At 47.9% G+C, this 20,224-nt stretch overlaps 1 protein-coding gene across 2 annotated transcripts in view; it reads left to right on the top strand.

The window, feature by feature from the left end:
* Window positions 1–19,674, top strand: part of TRRAP (transformation/transcription domain associated protein) — a 109,775-nt gene extending 90,101 nt beyond the window's left edge. For both annotated transcript variants that reach the window (XM_007448864.1, XM_007448863.1), the window contains 8 exons: window positions 725–870; window positions 1,684–1,945; window positions 4,499–4,724; window positions 5,574–5,791; window positions 7,099–7,283; window positions 17,160–17,363; window positions 17,449–17,643; window positions 19,390–19,674. In XM_007448864.1, coding sequence (XP_007448926.1) covers window positions 725–870; window positions 1,684–1,945; window positions 4,499–4,724; window positions 5,574–5,791; window positions 7,099–7,283; window positions 17,160–17,363; window positions 17,449–17,643; window positions 19,390–19,674 — 1,721 coding nt within the window. The remainder of the gene's footprint in view (window positions 1–724; window positions 871–1,683; window positions 1,946–4,498; window positions 4,725–5,573; window positions 5,792–7,098; window positions 7,284–17,159; window positions 17,364–17,448; window positions 17,644–19,389) is intronic.
* The last annotated feature ends 550 nt before the right edge of the window (window positions 19,675–20,224 follow it).

Raw genomic sequence — 20,224 nt, 5'->3', positions numbered from 1 at the left:
TGCGGTACGTGGGCCTCTCACTGCTGCGGCCTCTCCCGTTGTGGAGCACAGGCTCCGGGCACGCAGGCTCAGTGGCCATGGCTCACGGGCCCAGCCACTCCGCGGCATGTGGGATCTTCCCAGACCGGAGCACGAACCCGTGTCCCCTGCATTAGCAGGCGGACTCTCAACCACTGCGCCACCAGGGAAGCCCGAGTGACGGTATTTTTCAAAGATGGCGTTTTATACATGTGGCTTGGCTTACCTAGATGAAAACATGCAGGCTGACTTGTTAACTACTAGATTCTCTGAGCTGTAATACAAGGAATGAATTTTGAAATGTTTTGCCAGACATTTAAAAAAATGTTCAAACTTCCACTGAAGTTAGAGAGTCCAGTGAAGCCTGCACACCCTCACCCAGACCCACCAGTTACGTGCTGTCATACCTGCTTTCTCTCTCTCAACACATACGCCTTCTGGAACCACTGGAAGCCCAGTTGTAGGGGCCGCGCTCTCCGCAGCGCCCTCTCCTTAGAGCCAGGGCGCCTCCCACACAGCCCCTGGGAAGCGCCCCGGGATGTGTCCCACGCCGGCAGGAACCAGCGTTCCTTTGGCCGGTGGGTCCTTAGAGCACCGACTCTCCCATTGGTCAGTTTGGCGCTGACATTGGCGTTGTGTGTGTTGCTCTCAGATTCTGGACAGCAGCAGCCAAGTTCAGTGGGTAACCAGTCCCATTCTGCATCAGATCCAGGGCCCATAAGAGCCACGGCCCCCATGTGGCGCTGCAGCCGAATCATGCACATGCAGCGGGAGCTGCACCCGACCCTGCTGTCTTCCCTGGAAGGCATCGTCGATCAGATGGTCTGGTTCCGGGAAAACTGGCACGAGGAGGTATGTGATATGGTCTCGGGGGTGCTGGCATCCTGTGGAGGGGATGGATCGTTTGGAATGCTTTCATGGCCGTGTTCTCTTGAGACTACCTGCCTGGTTGTGTGCATGTTTGTTGTTGGATTGAACGGTGGAACAGCAAATACTTCATTTCTGCACGCTAGCGCTGCCTTAATATTGGAAACAGAAGACTTCAAAAGAAGATGAGATTGAGAAAGCCATTTCTGGCCTTAAAATGCTTATTTTTTTCGCATGTATGAGCTTAATCACTGAAATGCCACCACTGACCAGGGAGCAGTGGTGGTGTGGGCAGGGCTCACTCACCGGCCGCTCGTCTCCAGGAGCTGGGAGCTGGTTCTCAGGCCACAACCTTAGTGGCGGTGATAGAGTAATCAGCCTTTGTTGCCCAGATATTTGTCTGGTTGGCCACAAGCCCCCTTGTTAGTACTGTGTTATTTTGTGTGTGTGCAGAGTACACTGAAGTGATCTGAAAATAGGTTTTTTTCCTTGGTTGCTCAACAGAAAGGTATGTGTATGATGCAAAAAGTGGGGTCTTGGATCTTTTTTTTTTTTTTTTTTTTAAATGTTCAGGACAGTTGCTTCTCATTGTTAAGAACACAGCTCATGGCATGAGTGTCCGGGCCGGCCCCCTGGTTCCGCACAGTCTGGTGCTGACGCCTGCTGTGCGCCAGGTGCCGAGAAGAGCTTTGTCAGTGGTGGGGCCGGGTGGGCGGGGCAGGTGCTTTTTGGTTGGTGGGAGGGTTGCTTGAATGGAGAGCTCTGTTGTGCGAGCTGCCCCGGGTCTCTTTCCCCCAGGTTCTCAGGCAGCTCCAGCAGGGCCTGGCGAAGTGCTACTCTGTCGCATTTGAGAAAAGCGGAGCAGTGTCAGATGCCAAGATTACGCCCCATACTCTCAACTTCGTCAAGAAGCTGGTGAGCACGTTCGGGGTGGGTCTGGAGAACGTGTCCAACGTCTCGACCATGTTCTCCAGCGCGGCCTCCGAGTCCCTGGCCCGGCGCGCACAGGCCACTGCGCAGGACCCTGTCTTCCAGAAGCTGAAGGGCCAGTTCACAACCGGTGAGTCCTGATCCAAGGGATCTCCCACTCAACGTTTTTCCTCCGTCTTAGCATCTAAGTTAACCACATCCGTTCGTTTTCATGAGCACAGTATCAGGCGAGCTGGTTAGACTGTGTTTAAAATACAGACTGGATCATGAGGAAACTGACATTCCCCGCCTGGGACTGCACATCCTTCCCTCCTGTGAAAGGTCAAGGTTTCAGGGCCAGAGCACCGGGCTCCCTGTCAGGTTAGACACAGGGTTTTAGGACAGACCTGCTTCTGCTCCCCCGTCCCTCCTTCTGCTTGGTTTTCATGGGAAAACACAACAGGGTAAGGTGAGGCAGTAAGACCCAATGGTGCAGGGCCCGAGGTGACAGGTAAGGTTCAGACCTGTAGTGGATTCTGGTGGCAAGATGATAAGGAGGTTGTGTTTCTAATCCTGTCCCCAGTTCGGGTTCATGCATTTCCCTGGACCCACAGGAGCCCCACCTCTTTCTGCATGATCTGAGGTGAACAGTCCAGTCTCCCTCAGCCCAAATCCTCATCTGTCGTAGGGACCCTCATCCCCGCAGTGTACACACACAGGCACAGCTGCATCCCCTGGAGCTCGTGCTCGTGTGGTCTGTCATCCTCTGAAAAAGGAAGAGGCTGAGATGAAAGTTTCATGGAAACCATCATATATTACTTAAAAGAAGTGATATTTAGTGTACCTTTATCTTAAAATGTCCAGATCGTTAAATCAAATGTGGTCTGAAATAGAGAATTAGAAGTGGAACAAATCATCCGGATTCTGATGTGGAAAAAATGACAAACACTGAAACTTGAAAGAAGGACAGCTGTGAGGCTCTGACCAACCACAACGTGTAGCGAGCTTCAGATACTTAAATCAAGAGCTGTCCAACGCCTCTTGTCATGTGCCGCCAGGGAGGACCGTCTCTGGGTTTTGCACTGTGTTCTGGCCCAGAGCGGAGGAGAGTTGTCCCTCCATGTCCAGCAGCATTGCCTGCATTGGCTACTAGCTGCACGTCCTTAAGGAGGCAGAAGGAAGTTCAAAACAGTACATTAAATTTATCCAGAGGAGACTTATTTACAAGCAGAAACTTATACCCGAGTGTTGATAGCCACTTTATTTGTAATAGCTCCAAACTGAAGTCCACCCAGATGCCCCTCTAAGGAGAATGGATACACAACGTGTGGTATTTCCATACACATGTAAAGCAAATAAAGAGGAGTTAACAGCAACTTAGGTGAACCTCAAAGAAATTACGCTGAATGCAAAAAGCCAATCTCAAAAGGATTCCTGTTGCATGCTGCTTAATTATGAAACACTTGTGGAATAACATAATCAAGTTGGAGACCGGAGTAGTGGTAGCCAGGCGTCAGGGATGCGGGGAGGAGGTGGCTGTGGCTCTGAGAGGCTTTGGGCGTCCGTGGTGATGGACGGTGAGCATCTTGGTCACGGTGCTGGCTTGGCGCTCCCTACGTGGCATCTCACGGAGACACACGTGCATGCGTGCACACACAGGACACGTATCTGAATCAACCCTGGGGGTCATGCCAATGCCTTGGTTTCGGAAAGGGGTGTGGCCCTCCCTGTACATTTCTTTGCACTCCTGTGAATCTATATTCATTTCAAACTAAAAGTTAACGAAAAGTAACAAACAAAAATCCATTACATGAATGTCAGGCCTGAGCTTGGTAACACCTTCCTGATCCAGAGCTGAGAAAGAGCAGCCCCTGTGTGCCGCTGCCTGCGTCCTGGCTGGGTGGCCTATGCCGTAGCTCTGCCGGGGAGCCTGGGTGGAAACCTGCCTCCTCGTGTTGGTGCATGGGGACCTCTCCAGCCACCTGCTCGTGTGAAGTCATGCTAGAGTTAAAGGGAAACCAGAGAAACGCTGTGAAAAAAACCCCACACAATAAAAGTGCATTGACTTTCAGGGGCTTCCCTGGTGGCACAGTGGTTAAGAATCCACCTGCCAATGCAGGGGACACGGGTTCGAGCCGTGGTCCGGGAAGATCCCACATGCCGTGGAGCAACAGCCCGTGCGCCACAGCTACTGAGCCTGTGTGCCACAACTACTGAAGCCCGTGCGTCTGGAGCCCATGCTCCACCACAAGGGAAGCCACCGCAATGAGAAACCCGTGCACTGCAACGAAGAGTAGCCCCCGCTTGCCGCAACTAGAGAAAGCCTGTGTGCAGCAACGAAGACCCAACGCAGCCAAAAATAAACAAACAGTGTAATTTTTTTTAAAAGTACATTGACTTTCATAAAACTAATGACCCTGTACACAATTGAGGTCACGCGTGGGCGTGATGATTAGAACTGCTGGAGTAGCCACGTGGAGTAGCCGCGTGCTGTGCTGAGGGCCTTAACGTGCTACCTTGTTTAACTTAATCCTTGAGGGTCCATGCTCTTTATGTCTGTCCTGTGACTCACAGTGCTTTGCTGCAGACTAGATGTGAGATGTGTCTGTTTCCTACCTGGGAGGTGCTTGAGCTGTGGTTTTTGTAGTGAATTAGAAGTAGCCCAAATGACTAAAAATGTTTCTAATCATATTTTATTTTGCAGATTTTGACTTCAGTGTTCCAGGTTCCATGAAGCTTCATAATCTTATTTCTAAACTGAAAAAGTGGATCAAAATTCTGGAGGCTAAAACCAAGCAACTTCCAAAATTCTTCCTCATAGAAGAAAAGTGCCGGTTTTTGAGCAATTTCTCAGCACAGACAGCTGAGGTAGAAATTCCTGGGGAATTTCTGATGCCAAAGCCAACACATTACTACATCAAGATCGCTCGGTGAGTGAGCCTGACCTGGCCCGGGATCACCAAAACCTTCCCCAGCAGACCCCCAGGCAGACTTGGCCAGCGGGTCACACTGTAATTCCCTCCGCTCTGCACTCCTTCCCCCGAAACGGGAGAGGACACAGTGTTGCTCTAGGATGTGAGTACCTTTAAAGGGTCTGGTCTAACCACTGGGTTCAGTGTCTTGTTTGAGTCAAGCTTGTGTTTGCTCTCAAAAGAACCCTTTCTGAATCCCCATGGAACTTGACAAAGTATAGTTTCACAGTCTTCTGTAAACTCAAAGCACAGGATTCAAAAGAATCAGACAATGGTCAAATTTACCAGAGCGAAGCAAGTTGCATCTCATTTAAAATGTAAAGTGAGCTGTGAAGGGGCGACCCTTAATGGTCAGGTGTTTCCTCCAAACCTGACCCGCCCTGGCCGCCCCCTCCCCCTCCTGCCATCAGCGTGCTCGGGCCCACGGCCCACGGCCCACGCTCGCTCCTCAGGCACCTGGTCCTCTGCCCCAGCACCAGCCAGTGGGGCCCGTGTCGTCGTGGCTGCTGGACTCCTCTGGGCCGGTTAGCGCCCGTCTCTGGCTGCTGAGGCTGGACCCTCGGCGTGCCTGTTTGAAACTTCCAGCTTCGCCTTCTCTTCCTCCTCTCCTTTTCCCTCCGATACTGTGGCATGACTACCTTGTCGCAGTGAGGTGGGGTGTAAATGACAAACCACCGCCGTCGTACAGTCTGTTTTCCGGGACGGTTCTGACAGCCGCTTCTGTAGAGCTCCATTTTCTTCTCAAAGGAAAGGCTTGGAAGTTGGGGCTCGGGGCGTTGGTGTCTGATTGTCCACTCCTCCCGGCAGGTTTATGCCCCGGGTGGAGATTGTGCAGAAGCACAACACGGCAGCCAGGAGGCTGTACATCCGCGGGCACAACGGAAAGATCTACCCATACCTGGTCATGAACGACGCCTGCCTGACGGAGTCGCGGCGGGAGGAGCGTGTGCTGCAGCTGCTCCGCCTGCTCAACCCCTGCTTGGAAAAGAGGAAGGAAACCACCAAGAGGCACTTATTCTTCACAGGTACCAGCGCGGCCCAGGGGCTGCACAGCGACACCTGGCAGCCTGTGCCGTCTGTGTCAGCAACTGCGAGTCTCTGAGCCCCGCCAGGCGGGGGCAGGCGGTAGGCTGAGGGCTGGTGCCTGCAGGGGCCCTGCTCCTGGAGGGAGGGGACACTTCCACCCCTGGGGCCTGAGGCTCCTCCCCGCAGGACGGGCGCCCAACGAGGACTTGTCTGGAGAAGGAGGCCCCCGGGCCCGTGCACACAGCCCTCCTCACTTCCCCAGGAATCTTCCCAGGCTCTGGCGATGCCCAGCCGAGCAGAGGCCTTGTTGGGCGTGTGCTCACGGCACGTGGCAGTTTTTAAGTGCAGTCTCGGGTCTGCTCCGGGACACAGCCTGCAGTGTGTGGGCACCGCCTGAGGTGCTGCCTGGGAGTCAAGGAGCCCCGGGCAGGCCACAGAAATCTCAGGCAGGCAGCAACCAGCAACCTTGAGTGAGGTCTTCCCAGAACCGAGTTGTCTTGGGTGAATTGTGAGTCTGTAGTAAGGGGTGTAGATGCTGCCTGTAATCCCACCCAGAGGAGGGAGCTATTGTTACACTTCAGCATTAATCCCCAGTTTAGGAGCCCATTGCAACGCATATTATCTGGTCCTGTATGGAACTTTCTTCTGCTAGCTAAGTTGTGATCCAGCCTATTCTGACCGAAAATCTCTTGCCCTTAAGTTCAACATCCCCAAAATAAGAAGTATATTTTTTTAAAAAAACAGGTCTTTAGAAAGCTGTGTGCATTTTCACGTGAATGTAACGTGATCTACCGTGTTGGTCCCAGCTGTGCTCGTTGGTTGTTCTTCGCTGCTTCCAAAGAAACAAGCTCCTGGTTAGCTCCAGGTGGTGGTCCGTGTACGTCCCCTGGAGTTCTGTAGGAATTTCTTCATGGGTTGAAGCCATGGCAACGGGCCAGTAGCCAAGCTTTAACTGGCGTTAGACTGAATCAACTCTCGATTAGAAGTCAGAGGCGTTGTGTGCCCGCCGCCCCCCCGCAGCCCGGCAGACTCGGCTCAGAGCTGTGCTGCTCAGCTCCAGAGCACTTGGCGGCACAGCCTCCTTGTTCTTCTAGTGAGGTTGCCTAGTGAGGCCTTCCTGGTCACCTGTGCCTTAAACGCAGGTCACGGGCGGCTTGGGCTCCGGCCCTGCTAGACGGAGCCTCAGGCCATGGGCTGAGGCCACTGCGCCGTGTGACCAGGCTCTCCCGGCTTCGCCCGCGCCTCTGCCCCAGTGCTGGCCTGTGAGCCCCGCTCTCATCTGCCCGTCTCTCCCCTCTCTCCTCAGTCCCACGCGTGGTGGCTGTGTCCCCGCAGATGCGCCTGGTGGAGGACAACCCATCCTCACTCTCCCTGGTGGAGATCTACAAGCAGCGCTGTGCCAAGAAGGGCATCGAGCACGACAACCCCATCTCCCGCTACTATGACCGCCTGGCCACCGTGCAGGCACGCGGGACGCAGGCCAGCCACCAGGTGCGGGGGCGCCGGGGCCGGGCAGGGGGTCCAGTTGGACTGGTGAAGTGGCCGTGGGCCTTGGTGAAGGGGCATTTGCCGCAGACCATTTGTCGTAACAGGACAGAGAGGTACGTTTCAACCTTGCAGAGCCTCATAGTCCTTTACCTGCACTTGCAGGGAGGCTCGGGTATCAGAATTTTAAAAGTAACTTCATGACAGGTTCATTTGGCCAACAAACCAGGTCTAGGTGATGGGAGGCTGTCTCCCCACGTAGTGTTCACGTTTGTCTGGTTTGCTGCAGGGCCTTAAGGTACCACACAGTCTCTGTACCACATGTACATTCTAAAATACAGAAAGTGCGGAACCCTGAAACACGTCGGGCCGGCTGTTTTTGTTGCCTAGGGTGGCAGCACAGTGCCCCCCGCCTAGTCCTGGACGGCTCTCGGCTGCACCCGTCAGGTGGACGAAGGTCCCTCTCCATCTGAAGGTTCCCGCCCTTGACGGATAGTAGGGCAGGGGTGGCCCCTGGATGAGAAAGTTTTATCCAGAATTGTCTGCATCACCAAAAGGCAGCACTTTGGGCCGTTCTCTGGATGCCTCTGTCGTCCTTCCTGTGTTTCCCAAGAGGGCCTCACGGTTTCTAGGAGAGATACCCCAGAGCTGGAAGCTGTGACTTGCCTCTGTTCTCCTGGAGACTGGTCTACATTAATCTGGGTCCCAGAGGACTTGGTTTAGGAGGATGGAGGCCACAGGTGCTTGTTTCACCCACTGTGGCAGTGCTCAGGGCACAGGGTCTTGTGTAAGCCTCCACCTTCTTGCCGGTAAAGCAGGTGGGATTCCTCTGTTCTGGTTGGCCTCTGTGGAGCATGGGCAGTTTTGGGGTGTTTGTGGGAGATGAATGGATTGGATTCTTCAGGCTGCATGTACCTTTCACAGTGTGGAAGCCATCAACTCCTGTCTGCAAATAAATGGCTACCTCAGAATGCCCTGTCGCTTTGTAAAGATGGAGCTGATGACTGGTCCAGCGTAGAAACAGTGCTAGGGTCCTGCTGGGCCAGCTGGAGATGCTGACAATACAGATAATCCCAGCTTGGTTCCCTCTTCTTAGTCTTCGTCCCCTAGTTTGTTTTGTTATTAACTCTGTTGCTTCATCCTTTGCAGTTTTTTATAACACCTTTGGGTATTATAATTGGGATATTATTCACATGCCATAAAATTTCCCCTTTAAGATGTACGATTTAGGGGCTTCCCTGGTGGCGCAGTGGTTGAGAGTCTGCCTTCCGATGCAGGGGACACGGGTTTGTGCCCCGGTCCGGGAAGATCCCACATGCCGTGGAGCGGCTGGGCCTGTGAGCCATGGCCGCTGGGCCTGCATGTCCAGAGCCTGTGTTCCGCAACGGGAGAGGCCACAAGAGTGAGAGGCCTGCGTACCGCAAAAAAAAAAAAAAAGATGTACAATTTAATGTTTTCAGTATTCACAGAGTTAGTCATCACCACTATCTATCTTTCAAACATTTCGTTCCCCGAAAAAAACTTCATACCTGTTACTAGTCACTCCCTATTCTTCTCTGTCCCCACCCCTGGTGACCACAGATCTTTCTGTCTCTGTGAATTTGCTTATTCTGGATGCATCATGTGATCGGAATCATACAACATGTGGTCTTCAATGTCTGGCTTCTTTCATTGAGCATGTTCACAAGGTTATCTGTGTTGTAGCATGTGTCAGTAGTTTGTTTCTTTTTATTGCTGATTATTCCCTTGTATAAATATAACACATTTAATTTATCTGTTCATGAGTTGATAGACTTTAGCTTGTTTATACTGTTATGATTAATGCTGCTGTGAACATTTGTGTACATGTTTTTGTGTGGGCCTCTGTTTTCATTTCTCTTGGATATATACCTAGGAGTAGAATTGCTGGGTTGTATGGTAACTCTTATGTTTAACATTCTGATGAACTGCCAAACTGTTTTCCAAAGTGACCGCAATATATGAGGGTTCTAATTTCTCCACATTCTTGCCAGTGCTTAGTATTGTCTGTCTTTTTGTCTTTTTAATTATAGCCATCCTAGTGGGTGTGAAGTGCTAGCTCATTTTGGTTGATAACCAGTGATGCTGAGTATTTTTTCATTTGCTAATTGGCTGTTTGCGTATTTTCTTTGGAGAAAAGTCTGTTCAGGTCCTTTGCTTGTTTTTAAATTGGGTGATTTGTCTTTATATTGTTGATTCTAAGAATTCTTCATATGTTCTGGATGTAAGTGACTTGATACAGGTGACATCACCTTCTTGGCTGTGTATCAGCCATGTTGTCCTGCTTCTTTTCATGCCTCATAACTTACTATTGAAAACTGATGTTTTGCATAATATAATGTGGCAAGTCTAGAAATCACATCCTTCCCCGCAAGGTTCATTGTTGTTGCTGTTTGTTTGTCTTAGTGACTTTCCTGGGCTAATTCTCTCCAGGATGCCATTGAGGAATATCCAAAACCAAACTCATCAACTCTTCCTAGAGGACGTGACCACTCCTCACATAAGTGCAGCCACTGAGGTGTCTCCTCAGTTAGCCCAGCGGCCAGCCAGTGATTTACAGAGATATTCTTTTTTTTTTTGAATTTTTGAATTTTATTTATCTTTTTATACAACAGGTTCTTATTAGTTATCCATTATATATATATTAGTGTATATATGTCAATCCCAATCTCCCAATTCATCACACCACCACCACCACCCCCGCCATTTTCCACCCTTGGTGTCCATACGTTTGTTCTCTACATCTGTGTCTCTATTTCTGCCCTGCAAACCAGTTCATCTGGACCATTTTTCTAGGTTCCACATATATGCGTTAATATACGATATTTGTTTTTCTCTTTCTGACTTAACTTCACTCTGTATGACAGTCTCTAGATTCACCCACATCTCTACAAATGACCCAATTTCGTTCCTTTTTATGTCTGAGTAATATTCCATTGTATGTATGTACCACATCTTCTTTATCCATTCGTCTGTTGATGGGCATTTAGGTTGCTTCCATGACCTAGCTATTGTAAATAGTGCTGCAGTGAACACTGGGGTGCATGTGTCTCTTTGAATTATGGTTTTCTCTGGGTATATGCCCAGTATTGGGATTGCTGGGTCATATGGTAATTCTGTGTTTGGTTTTTTAAGGAACGTCCATACTGTTCTCTGTAGTGGCTGTATCAATTTACATTCCCACCAGCAGTGCAAGAGGGTTCCCCTTTTCTCCACACCCTCTCCAGCATTTGTTGTTTGTAGATTTTCTGATGATGCCCATTCTAACTGGTGTGAGGTGATAACTTATTGTAGTTTTGATTTGCATTTCTCTAATAATTAGTGATGTTGAGCAGCTTTTCATGTGCTTCTCGGCCATCTGGATGTCTTCTTTGGAGAAATGTCTCTTTAGGTCTTCTGCCCATTTTTGGATTGGGTTGTTCGTTTTTTCTAATATTGAGCTGTTTATATATTTTGGAGATTAATCCTTTGTCCGTTGATTTGTTTGCAAATATTCTCTCCCATCCTGAGGGTTGTCTTTTCGTCTAGTTTGTGGTTTCCTTTGCTGTGCAAAAGCTTTTAAGTTTCATTAGGTTCCATTTGTTTATTTTTGGTTTTATTTCCATTACTCTAGGAGGTGGATCAAAAAAGATCTTGCTGTGATTTATGTCAAAGAGTGTTCGTCCTATGTTTTCCTCTAAGAGTTTTATAGTGTCTGGTATTACATTTAGGTCTGTAATCCATTCTGAGTTTATTTTTGTGTATTACGTTAGGGAGTGTTCTAATTTCATTCTTTTACATGTAGCTGTCCAATATTCCCAGCACCACTTATTGAAGAGGCTGTCTTTTCTCCATTGTATATCGTTGCCTCCTTTCTCACAGATTAGTTGACCGTAGGTGCGTGGGTTTATCTCTGGGCTTTCTATCGTGTTCCATTGATCTGTATTTCTGTTTTTGTGCCAGGTCCATATTGTCTTGATTACTGTAGCTTTGTAGTATAGTCTGAAGTCAGGGAGTCTTAATTCCTCCAGCTCCGCTTTTTTCCCTCAAGACTGCTTTGGCTGTTTGGGGTCTTTTGTGTCTCCATACAAATTTTAAGATTTTTTGTCCTAGTTCTGTGAAAACTGCCATTGGTAATTTGATAGGGAGTGCTTTGAACCTGTAGATTGCTTTGGGTAGTATAGTCATTTTTGTAATATTGATTCTTCCAATCCAAGAACATGGTATATCTCTCCATCTGTTGGTATCATCTTTAATTTCTTTCATCAGTGTCTTATAGTTTTCTGCATATAGGTCTTTTGTCTCCCTAGGTAGGTTTATTCCTGGGTATTTTATTCTTTTTGTTGCAATGGTAAATGGGAGTGTTTCCTTAATTTCTCTTTCAGATTTTTCATCATTAGTGTATAGGAATGCAAGAGATTTCTGTGCATTAATTTTGTATCCTGCAACTTTACCAAATTCATTGATTAGCTCTAGTAGTTTTCTGGTGGCATCTTTAGGATTCTCTATGTATAGTATCATGTCATCTGCAAACGGTGACAGTTTTACTTCTTTTCCAATTTGTATTTCTTTTATTTCTTTTTCTTCTCTGATTGCTGTGGCTAGGACCTCCAGAACTATGTTGAATAATAGTGGTGAGAGTGGACATCTTGTCTTGTTCCTGATCTTAGAGGAAATGCTTTCCGTTTTTCACCATTGAGAATGATGTTTGCTGTGGGTTTGTCGTATATGGCCTTTATTATGTTGAGGTAGGTTCCCTCTGTGCCCACTTTCTAGAGAGTTTTTATCATAAATGGTACTGAATTTTGTGAAAAGCTTTTTCTGCATCTGTTGAGATGATCATATGGTTTGTATCACATTGATTGATTTGCGTATATTGAAGAATCCTTGCATCCCTGGGATAAATCCCACTTGATCATGGTGTGTGATTCTTTTAATGTGTTGTTGGATTCTGTTTGCTAGTATTTTATTGAGGATTTTTGCATCTATATTCATCAGTGATATTGGTCTGCAATTTTCTTTTTTTGTAGTATCTTTGTCTGGTTTTGGTAGCAGGGGGATGGTGGCCCCGTAGAATGAGTTTGGGAGTGTTCCTTCCTCTGCAATTTTTGGAAGAGTTTGAGAAGGATGGATGTTAGCTCTTCTCTAAATGTTTGATAGAATTCACCTGTGAAGCCATCTGGTCCTGGACTTTTGTTTGTTGGAAGATTTTTAATCACAGTTTCAATTTCATTACTTGTGATTGGTCTGTTCCTATTTTCTATTTCTTCCTGGTTCAGTCTTGGAAAGTTATACCTTTCTAAGAATTTGTCCATTTCTTCCAGGTTGTCCATTTTATTGGCATAGAGTTGCTTGTAGTACTCTCTTAGGATGCTTTGTATTTCTGTGGTGTCTGTTGTAACTTCTCCTTTTTCATTTCTAATTTTATTGATTTGAGTCCTCTCCCTCTTTTTCTTGATGAGTCTGGCTAATGGTTTATCAATTTTGTTTATCTTCTCAAAGAACCAGCTTTTAGTCTTATTGATCTTTGCTAATGTTTTCTTTGTTTCTATTTCATTTATTTCTGCTCTGATCTTTATGATTTCTTTCCTTCTGCTAACTTTGGGTTTTGTTTGTTCTTCTTTCTCTAGTTCTTCAGGTGTAAGGTTGGATTGTTTATTTGCGATTTTTCTTGTTTCTTGAGGTAGGCTTGTATAGCTGTAAACTTCGCTCTTAGAGCTGCTTTTGCTGCATCCAGTAGGTTTTGGATCATCGTGTTTTCGTTGTCATTTGTCTGTAGGTATTTTTTGATTTCTTCAGTGATCTCTTGGTTATTTAGTAACGTATTGTTTAGCCTCCATGTGTTTGTGTTTTTTACATTTTTTTCCTTGTAATTCATTTCTAATCTCATAGTGTTGTGGTCAGCAAAGATGCTTGATATGATTTCAGTTTTCTTAAATTTACTGAGGCTTGATTTGTGACCCAAGATGTGATCTATCCTGGAGAATATTCCATGTGCACTTGAGAAGAAAGTGTAATCTGTTTTTGGATGGAATGTCCTATAAATATCAATTAAATCTGTCTGGTCTCTTGTGTCATTTGAAGCTTGTGTTTCCTTATTTATTTTCTGTTTGGATGATCTGTCCATTGGTGTAAGTGAGGTGTTAAAGTCCCCCACTATTATTGTGTTACTGTCGATTTCCTCTTTTATAGCTGTTAGCAGTTGCCTTATGTATTGAGGTGTTCCTATGTTGGGTGCATATATATTTATAATTGTTATATCTTCTTCTTGGATTGATCCCTTGATCATTATGTAGTGCCCTTCCTTGTCTGTTGCAACATTCTTTATTTTAAAGTCTATTTTATCTGATATGAGTATTGCTACTCCAGCTTTCTTTTGATTTCCATTTGCATGGAATATCTTTTTCCATCCCCTCACTTTCAGTCTGTATGTGTCCCTAGGTCTGAAGTGGGTCTCTTGTAGACAGCATATATATGGGTCTTGTTTTTGTATCCATTCAGCAAGCCTGTGTCTTTTGGTTGGAGCATTTAATCCATTCACGTTTAAGGTAATTATCGATATGTATGTTCCTATGACCATTTTCTTAATTGTTTTGGGTTTGTTTTTGTAGGTCCTTTTCTTCTCTTGTGTTTCCCACTTAGAGAAGTTCCTTTAGCATTTGTTGTAGAGCTGGTTTGGTGGTGCTGAATTCTCTTAGCTTTTGCTTGTCTGTAAAGCTTTTGATTTCTCCATCGAATCTGAATGAGATCCTTGCCGGGTAGAGTAATCTTGGTTGTAGGTTCTTCCCTTTCATCACTTTAAATATATCATGCCACTCCCTTCTGGCTTGTAGAGTTTCTGCTGAGAAATCAGCTGTTAACCTTATGGGAGTTCCCCTGTATGTTATTTGTCGTTTTTCCCTTGCTGCTTTCAATAATTTTTCATTGTCTTTAATTTTTGCCAATTTGATTACTGTGTGTCTTGGCGTGTTCCTCCTTGAGCTTATCCTGTATGGGATTCTCTGCGCTTCCTGGACTTGGGCGGCTATTTCCTTTCCAATGTTAGGGAAGTTTTCGACTATAATCTCTTCAAATATTTTCTCGGGTCCTTTCTCTCTCTCTTCTCCTTCTGGGACCCGTGTAATGCGAATATTGTTGGGTTTAATGTTGTCCCAGAGGTCTCTTAGGTTGTCTTCATTTCTTTTCATTCTTTCTTCTTTATTCTGTTCCACAGCAGTGAATTCCACCCTTCTGTCTTATCCGTTTTTGGTTGGAATGTCCTTATCCGTTCTTCTGCCTCAGTTATTCTGTTCTTGATTCCTTCTAGTGTAGTTTTCATTTCAGTTATTGTATTGTTCATCTCTGTTTGTTTGTTCTTTAATTCTTCTAGGTCTTTGTTAAACATTTTTTGTATCTTCTCGATCTTTGCCTCCATTCTTTTTCCGAGGTCCTGGATCATCTTTACTATCACTATTCTGAATTCTTTTTCTGGAACGTTGCCTATCTCCACTTCATTTAGTTGTTTTTCTGGGGTTTTATCTTGTTCCTTCATCTGGTACATAGCCCTCTGCCTCTTCATCTTGTCTGTCTTTCTGTGAATGTGTTTTTTGTTCCACAGGCTGCAGGATTTTAGTTCTTCTTGCTTCTGCTGTCTGCCCTCTGGTGAATGAGGCTATCTAAGAGGCTTGTGCAAGTTTCCTGATGGGAGGGACTGGTGGTGGGTAGAGCTGGCTGTTGCTCGGGTGGTCTGAGCTCAATAAAACTTTAATCCCCTTGTCTGCTGATGGGTGGGGCTGTGTTCCCTCCCTGTTGGTTGTTTGGCCTGAGGCGACCCAGTACTGGAGCCTACCTGGGCTCTTTCGTGGCGCTAATGGCAGCCTCTGGGAAGGCTCATGCCAAGGAGTACTTCCCAAAACTTCTGCTGCCAGTGTCCTTGTCCTCAAGGTGAGACACAGTCACCCCCCACCTCTGCAGGAGACCCTCCAACACTAGCAGGTAGGTCTGGTTCAGTCTCCTATGGGGTCACTGCTCCTTCCCCTGGGTCCCAGTGCACACATTGCTTTGTGTGTGCCCTCCAAGAGCGGAGTCTCTGTTTCCCCCAGACATGTCGAAGTCCTGCAATCAAATCCCGCTAGCCTTCAAAGTCTGATTCTCTAGGAATTCCTCCTCCCATTGTCAGACCCCCAGGTTGGGAAGCCTAACGTGGGGCTCAGAACCTTCACTCCAGCGGGTGGACTTTTGTGGTATAAGTGTTCTCCAGTCTGTGAGTCACCCACCCAGCAGTTATGAGATTTGATTTTACTGTGATTGCACCCCTCCTACTGTCTCATTGTGGCTTCTCCTTTGTCTTTGGATGTGGGGTATCTTTTCTGGAGAGTTCCAGTGTCTTCCTGTCGGTGATCGTTCAGCAGTTAGTTGTGATTCCGGTGCTCTCACAAGAGGAAGTGAGAGCACGTCCTTCTACTCTGCCACCTTGAACCAATCACGTACAGAGGTTTTCTTAAATGCCTTGAATCAATAAGTTTTCGGCCTTTTTTGAGGGCCCCTGTGTGTGTGTGTCTGTGTGCGTGTATGGGGGGTAGCTCACAACCCTGCCGTAGCCTTCACTGCCTGCTTGTGCAGAATCTCGCCGTCAACCAGAAGTGAGTGCGTGGGCCTTCTGAGGTTTCTCATGAGCATGAGGCTGGCCTTCAGGGTTCCCAGGAATGTAGTGGAGCTTTTCAAAGCCCCCACGTCGTCTCACTCCCCAGCTTGTTCCCTGGTCTGGCCGCCCTCTTGTGTGCTCTGAGTTCAAACAGACAAGCCCAGTAAATGGGGTTTTTTCCCCAGAGGCTGCCGACAGGTCACCAGTGACCGTCCTCTGGGGATCAGGCCTTTCTGGGGTCACCACACCGATTCTGCCCACTCCAGTGACTGTTAGCCTGCTTGTTTTTACAGCTGCCGAGGATACAAGGCTATTGGTTTTCAGGGCCACTGTGGAGCTGGGGAGGAAGGGATGGGAATAGGACAATTAAACTGCCACGAAGCTCACTGTTCTCACCAAGATTCAGCCTTCTTTTTCTTGAATAAAAGTTGCTCAGATTGTTGCAAGCCTTTAATTTCCAGAGTTCTGGAAAAGTTTGTTTTGATGGGTTTTGCCAGTGTTCTCATTGCATTTATGGAGCAGTAGATTTTGGAAGTCCTCACTCTGCTATCTCAGAAGGGCTTCTTTCCATTTTGCTGATGAAATGAACGGAAACAATGCGTGATTGGAAGTCTGCATGGTTCTTGGTTGCTCACAGCCTGCATACTAGTGGTTATTCAGAGCACATGGGTGTGACTTAGCCCAGAAGAGACCTGTATACCTTTACCAGTTGGTCTAACAGGAGCCAAATTAACTCAACAAACTCTTTTTTGAGACCATCTCTAAATATGTGATGTTTGAAACAGTATTGTGAGTCTTCCAGTGTAGAATTCAGTTTAAAGTGTTGTGTAACATCTAATCTCATTTTAAGACTAGCTCCTTCAGTTTATAAAACTTTTGTCTTTAATATTCTTGGTTACGAAGTATCCAACTATTCTTTCGATCTTCTGTTCATCGGCCTGGTATATTCTGTAGTTGGTGAGTTATAGTATTCAGCTAATTATCTAAATTCTTGGTGAAACATCATTACACATCATGCAGCTGAGGCTTTTATTCCCAGAGCTCCATTGTTGCTTCGGGCATAAGACATGGAACCTTGGGGGGAAATTGACCAATTTTGTGCATCCTCATGATTAGTCAAATGACACTGCATATGTATTTGTCAGCAAAGTTCACTCAAGTGGTGCTAAGCAAGAAAGAAATTACAATATGAGAGTTTTCTTTTTGAAGGAAAAAAATAAGTGAATTAGATGGAAGAGTCATGGAGTGATGTGTCATTTCAGGTCCTTCGAGACATCCTCAAGGAAGTTCAGAGCAACATGGTGCCGCGCAGCATGCTTAAGGAGTGGGCTCTGCACACCTTCCCCAACGCCACCGACTACTGGACCTTCCGGAAGATGTTCACCATCCAGCTTGCGCTCATCGGCTTTGCGGAGTTCGTCTTGCATCTCAATAGACTCAACCCCGAGATGCTGCAGATCGCTCAGGTAACCTGATGGGAGCAGCCCGCCCTCCTGTAGAATCTGCGTCCTACCGTTTTAAGTTTCTGAAGCGTCTCCTTCTGGACTTTAGGACACCGGCAAACTGAACGTGGCCTACTTTCGATTTGATATAAACGATGCAACCGGAGACTTAGATGCCAACCGTCCTGTCCCTTTTCGCCTCACACCCAACATATCTGAGTTTCTGACCACCATCGGTGTCTCTGGCCCGTTGACCGCATCCATGATCGCCGTCGCCCGGTGCTTTGCCCAGCCCAACTTCAAGGTAGGTAAGGGGTCGTCTTGTGAGGAGCACAGACTGGGTAACTCTGCACGTGGTGGGCTCACAGGAGCCCCTGATCTACAGACAAGGCAGGAGGAGGGAAGAGCTGTTGCTGCTGTGCATTCACAGTGCATTCACTGGGGAAAAGGGGTTTAAAATGTTCTCTGTCCATGAGTGTTTAGGATGCTGAACCCAGTTTACAAAGAGCAATCTAGAAGCCTCTATTGGATAATTTCCCCAGCTGCTACCTGTGTGTGTCAGTTTTGTTTACTCCATTTTATAGCTACCTTCAGTTTCTCATTTTGCAAACCTTTCTGCTTAAGAGGGCAGGTGTGTCCGTGTTGGATGGCTCCTGTCTTGCTCCTAAACAGACATGACACGTGAGGCAAATAGTGAACCCCCATGAGATGCCACGTGGCAGATGCCCTTGGCCACGCCAGGGCTGTGACACTCTGCACCCGGCACTGTGCTCGGGGAGGACAGACAGGGATTCAAATCCAGTTTATTCTCACCCTGATCCTGTCTCTCCACAGTTGGGGACGAAACACAGTTTACTTTATTTTTTCTTTTAATTTCTGAGACCAGCTGTATGACTATTTGTTTGTTGTTTTCCCAGATAAGCAGTTTGTGTCTAGAGAAGGCTGCAGACACCAGTTGCTTTCGCATAACACTTCCATAGAACAGGTTCTACATTGTGGAATAATCTCTTAACTGTGAACCAGAACTTTGTGCTCTTTTTAATCTTCGGTTGCACATGCCCATCAGTGTGGGGTGCTGCTGTGGGATATAGTGATGAGCTGTTATGAACATGCGTGAGAACAAAGAGCCCACGGTTCCTTCTTGAGAAAGGAGTCTGCACTAATGCAGGGAACAGCAGTGCGCTTTTATCCACTTTGGCTCAAGGCTTGAAATAAGAACTTCTCGTTTGTTTCCAGAACAGTTGTTTCTATGCAGTCAGGGTAATTCTTAGGCATTTAATTGAAAACTTTAGAAAGAGTGAAGAAGGCCCTCCATACATTAAAGACCTGCTACGACTTGGAAAAACGCCGGGAGTGACTCTGCACAGTCTGAGCTGGTGTGGACGGGAGGGAACTGGGCCTTCTCCAAACCCTGGGCCCAAATGTAGTGACTGCCTTTACGTTAGGCTAATATAGAGACCGTGCTGTGTGGGAATCTCCTTTAAAAACACATTCTGTTGGGGCCAAGTAACACAGAATAAAACCCTCAGCACGTCAGTCGAAGTTACTTTTAAGCAGCCCTGGTGCCTCACGAAGCTCCCGCATCCTTTGATGGTGACGATGGGCTGAGGTCCCATGTTGTGGTTCAGTAGGACCTGTGCACGGTGTGTCCGTCGTGGGAACGCCATCTTGTCAGTGATACCAGTGCCACCGCTGGCCTCGGGGTCCCCCACCCTTCTCCTCCAGTCCCCTCCCCCGGTGCTTCTCACCTTCCTGCTGCAGCCACCACCTCCCCGCCGTGGACCCAGTTCCCACAGTTCCCTGACCCCAGGGGGAGCAGCAACCGCTGGCCCCTCCCTCCCTCCCCCTCCCTCTTTCTTCAGCTTAGAATCCACGGGGTGTCATCACGCGTGTCTGGCTGCGGTGGCCCCACCAGCGTGCCTGTGGCACCTGGCCCCGGGTGCTGAGGCTGATGGCCCGTCGGCCGCCATGGCTGAGCCCCTCACTTGGGGAGCCGCCCTCGGGGCTGTTGTTGGTTATGCGCAGACCGTTCTGTTCTCTCCCCACCCAGGTGGACGGCATCCTGAAAACCGTGCTTCGGGACGAGATCATCGCTTGGCACAAAAAGACGCAGGAGGACACGTCATCTCCTCTGTCAGCCGCCGGGCAGCCCGAGAACATGGACAGCCAGCAGCTGGTCTCCCTCGTCCAGAAGGCCGTCACGGCCATCATGACCCGCCTGCACAACCTTGCCCAGTTCGAGGGTGGGGAGAGCAAAGTGAACACCCTGGTGGCTGCCGCCAACAGCCTGGACAACCTGTGCCGCATGGACCCCGCCTGGCACCCCTGGCTGTGAGCGCGGCCACGGCTGTGGCCGGGAGGGCGGCTACTCGCCTGACAGCTGGAGGGGACGGGCGTCAGGAAGGTGAGGCCGTTCGAGGGGGGAGCTGGGGCTTACCCCCAGCTTTTCAAGTAAAGACGCCAGGGCTCCCTCGTGCAGAATTTATGAATTCTTTTTTACTGAGTTCCACCCTCCGTGTGAATGTACAGATTGAACTGTAGGAAACGCTTCTGTGTCGTCATTTTTAACTTTCAGAAGTTACACCTCCCAGGAGCTTCGTGCTTTTGTACAGAACTTCATAACAAGTGTACAGAAAACCCACTTAGTTGGAGAACAGGAAATTACGAACGAACTGTGTTGGATTTTCTCTGAGCACAAACTTTTACGCTGTACGTAACCAGCCTCGGGAGCCTCACTGAGCAGCCAACTGGATGGATGAGGCCCAGGGCCCCAAGGGCCGCCCACTCCCGCTGCGTTCGGAGTCGGATTCCTCTGGGGAAACAGAACTGGAGAGCTGGCAGTGAACCTTACTTTACAGGCTGGCTCTTTGGATGTCTTCTAGACA

This window comes from Lipotes vexillifer, unplaced genomic scaffold (assembly GCF_000442215.2).
Source record: "Lipotes vexillifer unplaced genomic scaffold, Lipotes_vexillifer_v1.1 scaffold778, whole genome shotgun sequence".
NCBI classification, from domain to species: Eukaryota; Metazoa; Chordata; class Mammalia; order Artiodactyla; family Lipotidae; genus Lipotes; species Lipotes vexillifer.
The sequence above is the reverse complement of the archived record's forward strand: the minus strand, read 5'-3'. Positions and strand labels throughout refer to the sequence as shown.